We start from the raw sequence: 13,333 nt of genomic DNA on the forward strand, positions 1-13,333 counted from the left end.
TCACGCTTTTATTGTATTATCCTATATTAGGATTTATATACATTATTTATTATATACATATCCTATATTAAGAGAGATTTTATAGGATATACAATCTTATTTTGAGAAAATTTTCATTTTAAAAATTAAAAAGGATTTTTAAAATTTTCATTTTTATCCGAAATTTTATACGAAAATTAGCTTCCACAAATAAGATGCCTTTCGTGCTTTTATTGTATTCTCATTGTTCTTGCAACTGACTGGAAACGAACAAGCGTAATTTTTTTGCTTCGCGACCTCAAGGAGATATAACTCTTATCGGGGCCGATTATGTTACGTTGGCTTGTCTTATCGATCCAACCTTTTTTTCTTCCAAGACCTCTTTCTTCCAGTTCTCTCTTATCGGTCCGTTGCTGCTACCGGCTGTGCGAGTCCTTATTCGAATAATCTTTACCTCGTTTTTTGCATGTGAAGAGAGAGCATTTTCCGACCGAAAAGTTATCCAAAGTTTCAATTCTCGTACGATTTTTTTTTATTCTTGCGAAACTCATTTCCGCTTTTCCGAAACACCGAATTTTTGGAATCGAACAGATAATACTGAAAATTATATTCTCAACATAAGACAATATATACTATAAAATCCTTCTCAATAGATATTCTTAAGTGTTTCTCTAGAACTTCCTCTAAAAAACTAAAAATATATTGTATATTATATAATAAACGGTCGTATATTTTTATATGCAGACTACAATTTTTTATTTTACGTTACATGGTTGCATTGTAAAAAAAATATATAAAATTACATAAATAATAAATGTAAAATTGCAATATAAATAATGAAATTATATACTTTCATTTTTTATCGTGTAATTTTACACTTAATTATTTATGTAATTTTACACATTTTTATATAATATATTACATATTTTTTTACAGTGTGGTCAATATTGTTGCAGCAACATGGTTATTAATAGTGTTATAATTTACAATGTTTGTCTGAATGGTTTTAGTTTATTAGAAAAATAAATGAAATGTTGACAAAGTGACTCAAAGAAAAGATTTGAGCGACTTAAAATAAGTGCTACGCTTTTTTATTTTTTTTGTCTGTGTTTTGTAAAACTATATATCTTTTTATTAATGTAAACATAATTTTGTCTCTTCATTTTTATAAATTAAAAATATCCGATAATATTTAGGATTTCTCTCTTTGTAAGAGGATTTTTTGGCGTCTACTTTAAAACAGAATATTCTAAAAATTAAATTCTTAAAATAAAAATACAATTTTAAAGAGCTGAAATAAAAACATTGAAATGGCTCTAATGTAATTTGTATATTGAAATAGATAGGATTATTTTGGACGCTCCAGTTGTATATTTGCATGCGAAATTCATTTGCGACTTTTCGATCTCGTTATTTATTATATATATTATAAATAACTTTTCGCTTTTTTCTCGGTTTTTTTTGGAGCTTTTGAAAAGAGGACAAAGATAATTTTGATATTTATATACACTGAAAAAAATGGTTAATCTGACTATACCTTTCAACTAAATATTATTTTGTTAATTGAATATATAAAAATATTTAAATTAATTATAATATATTGAATCTAACACAAAATGTATATTTGACTTAAATACTAATACATGTTTAATTAACAAAATAATAATAATTTAGTTGAAAACGATTTTTTTCAGTGAAATATCGGTGATTAATAATTTTGTAATTTTTGCGACAAGATCGAGTCTTCGGAGAGCAACTTGAAAATTTGTTCTTGAAATTTTCGTGAAAATTTGTCGGAAAAATCGTTCACTGAATGTTTGCTTTGCGTGAAAGCGATCAAGCGCGGATGAAAGTATCTTAATATTTTTCCAGTTCGCTAAATCGATTTATCGCATGTTTTTGGGATAAAGCCAGCTCATTCTGACGTTTCTTATTTGATGGAAATTCATCATCATGATTCTCATGCGATCGCATAATAATGTCTCTTGCTCCCTTCTGACGATATCAAAATTTGACGAAGGAAAAAAGCTTCTCTCATCTGTATATATCGTCGTATGTTAAATATTTTGATGCTCGTGGGAGAGAAAATAAAAAATAAATATGCGGAAAAATATATAAATATAAAAATATTGATATACGCGTACGTGAAAAAATATAAGAAAATAAATATATGGCACAAAAATATAAATACTTGGAAAAAGCACGCAGAAGAGAAGGCTGACTACTTATTACATGATTGAATGATTACATGATTGTTGCAAACTTGATTGCGAATATATATATATATATATATATATATATACTGAAAAAATTTGAATAAATACTTATTTCAATACTGTCTGTAAATTATTTATTTGAATCTAATAATATTGATTATTTGATGTGAAAAAATATTTATTTGATATAAGAAAATTTTTTCAAAACGGATAAATATTTGTTTCAAATAAATGATTTATAAGGTAGTATTAAAATAAATATTTATTAATATAATAATTATTTTTTCAGTGTATTAAGTATATATATATGTATATTTTCGTTTTCACTTTCCTGCAATATTTTTCCTATTCGTAATTAGAGTTTATTTTGAAGCCGTCTTTATTGAAAAAATAGATATTACGTGTACATTATGAGACTATAGAATAGAAACTGTATGATGAGTCTTATTGTAATATATTCGTCTTTACTTTCCCGCAACGTTTTCTCTATTCATAACTGTAGAGTTTATTTTTAAGTCGTCTTATATCTATATTTAAAGGAAATGGTAGGCAGCTATTACACAAGGCTATAGAAGCTGTAATGATGTCTTGTAAATATACATAAAATCTACATTTTTCAGATGGAGACAGAAATAAATTCTTCTAATTGCATTCATATCAGCAACTATTATTTATACAGGCTATAATAAAAGTCCTTGACAGTGTTGTGCTTAGATGATTTTAAAATTAGCTAGATAAAAAGATAAGATAAAAATATGTAAATTCATCTAAGATAAGATGAAGATAACTTTGTTTTAAATATATCTAGATAAAACAAAATTATATATGGCGATTCATCTAGATAATTTTCTAGATAATAATTTTTAAGACTACTTATATAAACGCAGTTATTAAAAAAAATGTAAATTATAAAAGGGATATAAAAATATATGTATTTATATTTTATAAATTTTTATCGTTTACTGCTTAAGTTCTACTATTTAAGTATTTTTATGTGCTATGATTCTAAACCAAAATTATCTGAAAATTATTCTGGATATATAATTTAGTAAAAATAATACTTTTTTTCATCTAAGATGCAGATATAGATAATACATATTTTTTTTTTATCTACATAAAGATAAGATGACGCCAAAGTTTCATCTAGATTATGTATATAATTTTATTTAGATAACCAGCAAACACTAGATATTGATAAAGAGACCATACTATATAAATCTCAAACAAATAACGTTCCTAAATTATTATGTAACAAAATTATGTCATACAAAAACGCGATAATGTAAAAGAGTAACGCGGAAAGAGTGAATAATAAAAAAGAGGAAGGAAAAAAGAGGCAGAAAAAGAGAGAGAAACGACACACATACATACATATACATATATAAAATAGAGAACAAGATGAGCTCAAGGTTATCATGCATTAAACATTGACGGAAATGTTACACATTTAATCTTATCATAAATTTCATAAACTCAATCCTATAGTCGTATTTTCTCACTTTTAACGATCTTAAATAAGAACCGGATATGTAGAACACGTTCCTTAATTTTTATAATTATTTGAGATGTAAATTTTGTAAAAAAATTGGTTTTCCTGACTAAACTTTTTAACTGAATTACTATTTTGTTAATTGAACATATATTATCACGTTCGTTTATTTCGTTTATGTTCGTTATTTATTTATTTTTTTTTTTAACAATGATTTCAATGAGTGCATTAATGATTAATGCATTTTCGATTTTGCTATTTAATACTCTGTTCTAGTATTCAGATTTACTAGAAAACTCAACAATACATTAAAAATGGAACGATTGTTTGCCATTTGATGGAAATACCTTTTTGCTTTGAATATGTCAATAATCAGCAGTTGTTCAATTCGAATGTGATTTTTAACATTACTTTGATTTTTCTGCAATTTTTTTCGCGATCTCACCCGACAGTTTAGTTGGTATTTGACAGTGGTAATTTTTGTAAACATTGAATGGCTTCAAAAGACGAAAATATAAAGATAATTCTGGAGCATTTTCTTATTAATTTTAGCTGTACCATCTGTCAAAACTTCTTGACATCGTCTCAATTCGAAATTGATAACCAACGATGACGATTCCATATTTTTTAATCTTATTCACTCTTTCACTTTAAATATGTCAAACTAACGTTCATAATAATAATTTTTTGGATTTGTTTATATGAAAAATAATTTTCCTTTTTGTACTGCATACGTTCACTTTGTTTTATTGTTTTATTTTGCCGTGTAAAGTATTTAATGTTATTTTAGCTTGTAATTAGAAAATATTACTGATTTTTGAATATCGATTCAAATACTTTTCGATTATTAACTCCACACAACACGAAATATGAATTAGAACAAAATAAATATGTCTCTTTTATAAATATTTGTATTTCAAATGAGGAATCTATAAATGGCAAACAATTTCGATATTTCTCACACAAAATATTTATATTGTTTATTTGAAGAATAAACCCTACAACTTTATATTTTCTTTATATTTTGCTCAATTTGGCATTACTTACAATTAAATGAAAGATACAATAATCGAAATTTTCAGGATAGTGATATAATAAAATGTAATTAGTGAAGTATTCGAAAAATAGTCTTTATTTAGAGTTCAATGCTTTAATTCTTTTATATTGGAAACTTAGTCTTCATAAAAGTAAATAAAACCAAACTTTGTTATGTATAAAATAATCGTCTATTGGTGGACACTTTTGGGTGCACATTTTTGGTCTATGACGGAGTCATTGCCTATAAAAATATATATATAATTAATTAAAATTAATGTATTGTTAACAAATAATTACAACTTTGTCAAATATCACACAGAGAGAATTTTCTCTTAAAACCCCTGAAAATCATGATAATCATGAAACAATATGGTACTGGAAGAATTTTATAAGAGTTTCTCTGATTAATATTTACCACAATAAAAATATTAATATTTAGAATATAATTATTTATATTTAGATTATTATTATTAAATATTAATCTCTATAATATATATAAGATATAAAATATGCTCGATTAATTTTACTATGTACATATTAATATTATATATTGTGGTAAATATTAATTAGAGAAAGTCATAAAAAAATCAAGGTGTCTAGCAGTCAGGAAAATCTGAAAAACCGGGCATTGTCAGGGAATTTTATAAATCTGGAACTTGTCAGGGAAAAGGAAAAGTCAGAAAATTTTACTGTTTATCTGAATTTTTTCACATTATTCTACATTTGTCTCAATAATTTGAAATTTTTAATAAATAAATATGAACTTTTTCTTGACTCCCAAAAATCGATTCATCTACAGCGTGTTCGTTAATTTATATTTTGATCGTCGTGTTATTTTACTTCAATATGTTTGATAGAGGCAAAACTAAAAGATTTGTTATAATATAAACAAAAAAGGTGATTATTTAAATAGCTTGTAGTTCCATATTTATTTCGATTATCGTAACATTGAATCGATTTATCATATAGATCTATGCAATTATGTATTTGGAAAAAATAATACTAAAAAGTCAGGGAAAAAATTCATTTCTGGTATCAGAAAATCTAAAAAAGTCAGGGAATTTTTGTCATTGAGTCTGCTGGAGACACCCTGCATATTATCCATGATTACCATGATTTTCAGGGTAAATTAGAGAAATGTTCTGCGTGCATTAACACAATATTTACCTTTAATTGAATGAAACGGCCGTTTTAATTACAGCAATATTCTTGCTTTCCCAGGAGGCCGTTGCAACGTTCCCATTTGTTTACATGATATCCTGGTCCTAAAACGTTGCACCAGTCGCCAGCTGAGTGAGCATGGCATCCTGTCCAACGGCATTCAGCCTCGACCATAGACACCATCATTAGCCCAGCGATAGCCAACATGCACACCACAAGCATCAGTTTCAGAGCCATTTTTAATTGTGAAGTTTTAGAGCTTATTAACCGTACTAACCGATGCCAGCATCTTTCACTGATATTTATACAAATCTCGGATAAGTGGAGAACCAATAAGCGAGAAGGATAACGCAATCAATATCATTATTTACTCATTTCTTGGAATTGATAAATGCTGTTGTTTTTAAAGCGGTGGAATTTTTCCGTTCGCAATATATTATACATTTAAAATAGAATTACACGAAAAGAAGTTTAGAAAAAAAAATGCTGATTATACTGAATAATATAAGATATTGTATATTTATCTTAAAAGCAGTATTGATTTGACATTTAATCACCATTGATCTAAAATACAACGTCATATTATTTTTATTATATAGTAGTGTCATTCGGTCTGGTGTGAGTAAGAAATAGCAAAAAGTCAAGGAAACGAAGTAAATAAAATTCCCCAGTGACGTATGCATCGTGCTCTTTTCCTCGTTGCAATTTGAAATTCAAGCGAAACATAAATTCATTTTTTTTAATTATTGTAATTATTATTCCATTTTCCTTTATTGTAACGTCATAATCATTTTTAGATTTCTAATCAGTTTCCATTGCAATCAACTTAAAATATACATGAGAACATACAAATGAATCTTTTTAACGATAATTTTGTAGTAATTGATTTGTTATTGATCATTCTATTATAGTGATAAATTTGGTTCAATAATAAAAATGCGTCATTGTAATGTTTGTGCCACTAGATAATTTATCTTAATCTTCTCTGATGAAACTGAATCAATAATCAGTTGGATATTCAAGAAATGTTGCATGATCTGAAAAAATCAAACAATTTAAACATTTTATTTAACTCTATATTTTTTAAGAATGAGAAATATTTACATTTTGTTGAATAATAGTTTCACTCAAAATTGTAGCATGGTCTGGCTCGATTTTGGAATATCCAACGACAGTTGAAAATTCATTATTTTCAATAATGAAAAAGTAGTAACAGTAAAATAATGAACTGAATCATGTATTATTCATTAATGGTGATGATTATGATCAATTCAATGGTTTTATATATGTCATAGGCCAATGGTTATTTTCAGCAAATGATTTTTGACTAGTCAAATGGTTTTTGTCTCTTTTCAAATGCTACTTTCCTGGTCAAATGTTATTTTGTTAAGCAAATATACTATTTGATAGACCGCTGTTATGCAAATGGTCATGCATTGATGCATTTCAATATTTGTAAGGTCATGGTTATGTCAAATTCAATTTCGTCAATTTTAAAGTCAATTTCGCCAATTTTAAAGTCTTATGAACAGTTTTTTTCTTTCATTGTTATTTATTAACGATACTCTTCTTCGGCAAACGCACAATAAAGTTATTCTTCGTATAATTATCATGCAAGTATCATTTATTATACTGCAGATCTGCAGTAATTTATATGTTTTGAGATATGGAATACTACTATTTCTTTACTTGAATTAATATTTCAATACTCATTATTTTCTCTCAGTCCTCGATATTTCATGTAATAAATGATATTTGCATGATAATTATACGAAGTAAGAATAACTTTATTGTTCTGTCAAATAGTATTTGCTTAAGAAAATAACATGTGACCAGGAAAGTAACATTTGACTAGTCAAAAGCCATTTGCTGAAAATAACCATTGGCCTAATACGACATATATACGAGGTATGAAGTAAACTTTTTATACAGTTTTCAAGTTAACATTTTTATATCCAAGTAAAGACTCTTTTTTAAAGTAGTAAAAAATGCTTTTAAACTGTTAACTTTCTATCGAGGAAAAAAAGCGATTAAAATGTTAAAGAGCATGATATAGTAATTAAACGTTTTTTGCAAAGTTGAATAGCAGTAGATAAAGTCATCGTCCATTGCATTTTTGAAATGGATGGATGAATGACCGATTTTATGAATCTAATCGAGCGAATTTATGAAAGCAGATTATAAAATCAGTCATGATTAAATATTCTATTTGAATTTTCGCAGATCGATTTTAAGTGAAGGCATTATTTAATGTACATATATGTGAAAAAGTCATTTCACTTTCAACTATTTTTAATTTTTTTTTTTCGTTTTTATATTTAAGTCAAATATGATACGTTTTGTTAGATTTTAATATATTATATTTAATTTAAATATTTTTTATATTTTATTTTATATTTAAAAAATATTAAAATATTTTTATATGTTCAATTAACAAAATAATATTTAGTCGAAAGATTTTAGCCAAGTTAACAAATTTTTTTTCAGTGCACGATATGCGAAAAGTATACATCGGCGAGAAATTATTTATTCCAAAGCAAACGAATATTTGCAAAAATTTAGATTTGATTAGAAGCAGAATACTTTCCTCTTTTTTTTTTATTCTTGAACTGAAAATTTACACAAGGATGTAATCTCGTTATCCATTGGAAACATTATCGATGTCTCGATAATTTCTCATCATTTCAAGCATTTTTCAATAATCCAGATATCAGTGAAAAGAAAAAGAAAAAAACATGTCTGGTGCTGACGAGCAGAGAGTTCGCGATCTTGGATCCGGAAGTAACATTTTATTCCGTCGAGATTCTATAATGAATCGCGAGTCGCAATTATATATATATATAAGTATAAAGCGTAATTACGCGACATGCAGTGACAATTTTCTCTCTTTTTCCGGAGAAAAATCGCGTTGCCTCCTTAGTTCGCGGAATTTTTGCGAGCGCGAAACAGCGAGTATTTTGCAATTAAATACCGTTTAATTCCGCACGGTGGTGCGGAAGAATACCGGCGATTATCCGCTCCGCAAATCACGGTCTTTGCGTTCTTCTCGCGTAGCTTGTCATTAATTTTATATGGCTTAAAGAATCTCGTTAATTCCCTTTGCATCGCATAATAATATATACGTCATTGCTCACGCAAAAATTATATTTTTTACGCTTTTTTTTATAAAATATCAATGTCTTAGAATTATTATATTTATTATATGTATATATTTTATTTTATATATTTATTATATTATTTTTATTTTTATTATATATTTTTATTTGTTTTTAAATAGGCAAAAAAATTTTTTTCAATTTTTATAAATTAATCTATCCAATTTTTTATCATCATTATTTATTATATTATATTTTATATATTTTTATTATACATATATATTTATTATATTATTTTTTTTTGTTTTTAAATAAGCAAAAAATGTTGTTCAATTTGTATAAATTAATCTGTCGAATTTTGTTCTAAGGTCGTTTACAGACGCTCGAAGAAGAATGCTCATATAGCTGTCATATATCTCTGTCTGAATATGCGACATTTCCTTTCTCGTCACACGAATTACAGGACGGTACATTGATTATTGTGTGGTTGTAAAAGGCATTGATGTATTCGACGTGCACACATCACAGAGAATCGGCTCGTACGCCCGCCCGGATAATATTGACAAGCTGAATAGACTATTACAGTCGGTTGTATACGACTGTGTAACGTCGTCTGTTTTGTCCGCGTGTCTTTTACACGACAACGAAATACGTAATCTCGCGAAATTTCTCAGCCCTAAAGACTTTGCGCAGCGAATTCCAGCTGGATTCTTTTTCTTTTTCCGGACACTTCCGGTGTAGGGTACGCGGTTGCTGCGCATGATGCAGAGAAAGAGAGTTGGATTTAACACCCAGAGTTTGTCTTCATATCTCGTTATCGTATATTCATCATCAAATTCCGACAAATTATAATTTGCACACAGGCTTGAAAACAATTTTGTTATTTCAAATTCTCGCCGCGGTCATCTTGTATTGTGACGTCAGAGGCGAGAAAACACATGCTGAAGATTCTTAGATGCCATTTTTAAATGTACCAAATTTTGGTCGAGCTTGTGTGTAAATTGATTCAGCCATAATAAATTATAATATTAATTTTTGTGAAAAATTGCAAAAGTAACGCATGCTTTTATCTTTGCAGGCCTAGCCCGGGTGGTGTCGGGGACGGCGTTCAAGGAGTTCGCGGAAAGGGTCTCCCGCACGTGATTTACTGCCGACTCTGGCGCTGGCCGGACCTGCAGTCGCACCACGAGCTGAGGGCGATCGAGCACTGCGAGTACGCCTTCACCCAGAAACGCGACGAGGTCTGCGTGAATCCTTACCATTATCAACGAATACAAACGCCAGGTACACCAAGGCGGCTACGTATACATCCAAGTCTTCATTATATAACTCCTTTCCAGCTAAAAGGCTGATGTTCGATTGTATCGTTTTATATCACTCCACGAATGCCGTTGTTTTTACATTTGATTACCAATTGGTACGAATGGTTACATTTCATACCCAATTTTTTCTACAAAATGGTATTCCGGTATAGGAAAAACTATATGTATCATGGAAAAGTATCTCCATTTTTTCTCTTACATCATTTACTTTACACGTTCAATAATGGATACTATTGTTTTTACATTTGGTTACCAATTGGTACCAAAAGTACCAATTTACATTTGGTACCCATTTTTTCTACACAATGATATTCCCATAGGAAAAACTAAAAAAAAATTAAAGTTATGCTGTACAAGTCAACACTATGTAACACTATGTCATACAGTGTTGACTATGTTCCGTTGTTTGGAAAGCATTTTATTTATCATGGAAAAATATCGCCATTTTTCTCGTACACCATTTCCTTTACACGTTCAATAAATTCTTTTGCTCGCGCGCGAGCAACAATGTTGTTAGTATTTATAGCGAAGGTGAAATTGATATATGTACATCAACTTGTCTCTTTGTGAGAGAAAAGCGGCGATACATTACTCAAATTACCGTTCTCTCTCTCTTTCTTTCTCCATTTCCGTTTCTCTTTTCCCTGTAAAGGGCCGTTAATCGGCCGTTACAATCGTATAAGTATAGCGAGGCTTGGTGGAATCGCGTGACCTAATCGCGGCGCACGAAACTTTGCAGTTTTGCCGGCCATTCTCGTGCCGCGGCACAATCTAACCAGCGACGAGAACACCACCGTCCTCTACAACACCTCCCTCGAGGAGCTCAGCGTCAGCGTGCCGGAGAACACGAGCTTCCACGCGACCCTAAATCACCAGCATAATCAACAGCAGAACATACCGCAGTCCCCGCAACAGCAGCAACAACCAAATAATCCGTACCAAGGAATGCAGGTCAGTAGCTGAATAGCGGACTGGTATATTTTACGATTTGCGATACGGGCTGCGTATGAATGACGGATAATTCCAAGTAGATTAGAAGTGAGACATCGGCGACTATAAATTCTGATAAACGAGACACGTCGCTCACGATTATCTACGTTTCAGAGTATGCAGGCAACGAGTCCGGCGAGTGTCGGAAGTCTGGGAAGCGTGCAGGGCTCGCCCCATCCCGCCCCAGGATCCATGGATCCACCGGCAGATACGCCACCGCCTGGTTACATCAGCGAGGACGGCGACAACATGGACCACAACGATAACATGTCTCTGTCACGCCTGTCGCCGAGTCCCGTGGACGCGCAGCCGGTTATGTATTGCGAGCCCGCGTTCTGGTGAGGATGATTAATGAACAACATTGCGTATCGCGCCTCCAGACACGGAAGACACACGGAGGACAGACTAAAGACTCTCGCATATTTTATATGCGGGATAAAATTAATGATAGAAATAAACAGAGAAAGAGAGATATCAGATAATTGTGGAGAAGATCGATTATTAAGGATCCTCGCCGCGGTTATGTTGGATTGTGACATCAGTTGTTTAAAATACTTAGAAAATTATTCTTTTCCCTCGACAATCAATCAACAACCGTAAAATGATCGTGATATCAGATTTTTTTATACGGAATGATTGCGCATATGCAAAGAGCAGACGGACTAAGCTTCATATTACAGCTTCATAATTAATTTTCCTGTTGATTGATTGTAAATGGAAAAGAATAGTTTTTGAGGTATTTTAAGAATGTGCTAAAGCCATTTGAAGTGACGTCACAATTCCAACTTGATCGGCGAGGAGGCAGGAGTCTTAATGTAAGAGAATATCGCAGAAATTCATTTTTTTTTGTTTTTCATCTTCTTAATCACGCCACGTAATGGCGCTTGGTTTAATACGTACTTCCATTTTGTCGTTGCGCTAGGTGTTCAATTAGCTATTACGAGCTAAACACGAGAGTAGGCGAAACGTTTCACGCGTCGCAGCCGAGTATAACGGTGGACGGCTTCACCGACCCGAGCAACTCGGAGCGCTTCTGCCTCGGCCTGCTGTCCAACGTGAACCGGAACACGGTGGTCGAGCAGACCAGGCGACACATCGGCAAAGGCGTCAGGCTCTACTACATCGGCGGCGAGGTCTTCGCCGAGTGTTTATCCGACTCGAGTATCTTTGTACAGAGCCCTAATTGCAATCAACGTTACGGCTGGCACCCGGCCACCGTTTGCAAAATACCGCCAGGTAAGTGTGTTTCTTTTATATACATATATGCTTCCTGAGGATATGTTTTCTCTTTATTTGCTTTATAATTCAATCGGAGGAATTACTTAAGAATTGAACATTTAATCCATTCCTATATTAATTATTTGGTTTTCATTATTTTATCATATTCTTTGTTCTTCAACATTTTATAATTGTTAATAAAATACTTATTTATCAAATTAAAATGTAATAAATGAAATGCAAAAAGAATGAAATAAAATAAAACAATAATTAAATAATTTATTTTAACATACAAAAATATAACGCGAGAAGAGTATAACACATTTGTATGCATTCTACTGCATTAGGATAATTGAAGATTAATGAATTACATTTTAATTCCTGCATTTTTCTTTTCATCATTCTCCGGGTGTATATTTTTTCAATCCCTCTTGGATTTTGATTCAAAAAATTGATTTTGTCTGTTGGCTTCCAGGATGTAACTTGAAGATCTTCAACAACCAGGAATTCGCGGCGTTGCTGTCGCAATCGGTGTCGCAGGGCTTCGAGGCAGTGTACCAGCTGACGCGTATGTGCACGATCCGGATGAGCTTCGTGAAGGGCTGGGGCGCGGAATATCGCCGGCAGACGGTCACCTCGACTCCTTGTTGGATCGAGTTGCATTTAAACGGGCCGCTCCAGTGGCTCGACAGGGTACTCACGCAGATGGGCTCGCCTCGTCTACCCTGTTCCTCGATGTCCTAAGTGTTTTGCATCCTCCTCGTACGTTTTGGATGGAAGAACACGTGAGAATATATATCTTTTATGCGCTGTCATCGTCGTCGT

At 31.2% G+C, this 13,333-nt stretch overlaps 2 protein-coding genes across 2 annotated transcripts in view; one reads left to right on the plus strand and one right to left on the minus strand.

Moving 5' to 3' along the window:
- The window catches only part of Smox (Smad on X), a 37,954-nt gene that overhangs the window by 19,304 nt on the left and 5,317 nt on the right, over positions 1-13,333 (plus strand). Inside the window, exons 2-6 of the mRNA XM_029312602.2 lie at positions 10,057-10,262; positions 11,040-11,251; positions 11,405-11,628; positions 12,213-12,526; positions 12,984-13,293. Coding sequence (XP_029168435.1) covers positions 10,057-10,262; positions 11,040-11,251; positions 11,405-11,628; positions 12,213-12,526; positions 12,984-13,252 — 1,225 coding nt within the window. The 3' untranslated portion in view covers positions 13,253-13,293. The remainder of the gene's footprint in view (positions 1-10,056; positions 10,263-11,039; positions 11,252-11,404; positions 11,629-12,212; positions 12,527-12,983; positions 13,294-13,333) is intronic.
- LOC146721414 (uncharacterized) lies at positions 4,799-6,168 on the minus strand. Its single transcript, XM_085486828.1, has 2 exons — positions 5,890-6,168; positions 4,799-4,963 (listed from the first exon to the last, which is right to left on the minus strand). Exon 1 carries the CDS (start codon positions 6,118-6,120, stop codon positions 5,914-5,916), a length of 207 nt encoding a protein of 68 aa, XP_085342954.1. The 5' UTR covers positions 6,121-6,168; the 3' UTR covers positions 4,799-4,963; positions 5,890-5,913.

The sequence above is a fragment of the Nylanderia fulva genome, unplaced genomic scaffold (genome assembly GCF_048542155.1).
Source record: "Nylanderia fulva isolate GAGA-0341 unplaced genomic scaffold, ASM4854215v1 Scaffold48, whole genome shotgun sequence".
Lineage (NCBI taxonomy): Eukaryota > Metazoa > Arthropoda > Insecta > Hymenoptera > Formicidae > Nylanderia > Nylanderia fulva.

Bases quoted from the DNA above. Each gene is read 5' to 3' on its own strand.
- LOC146721414 (XM_085486828.1), bottom strand. From the start codon at position 6,120: ATGGCTCTGAAACTGATGCTTGTGGTGTGCATGTTGGCTATCGCTGGG.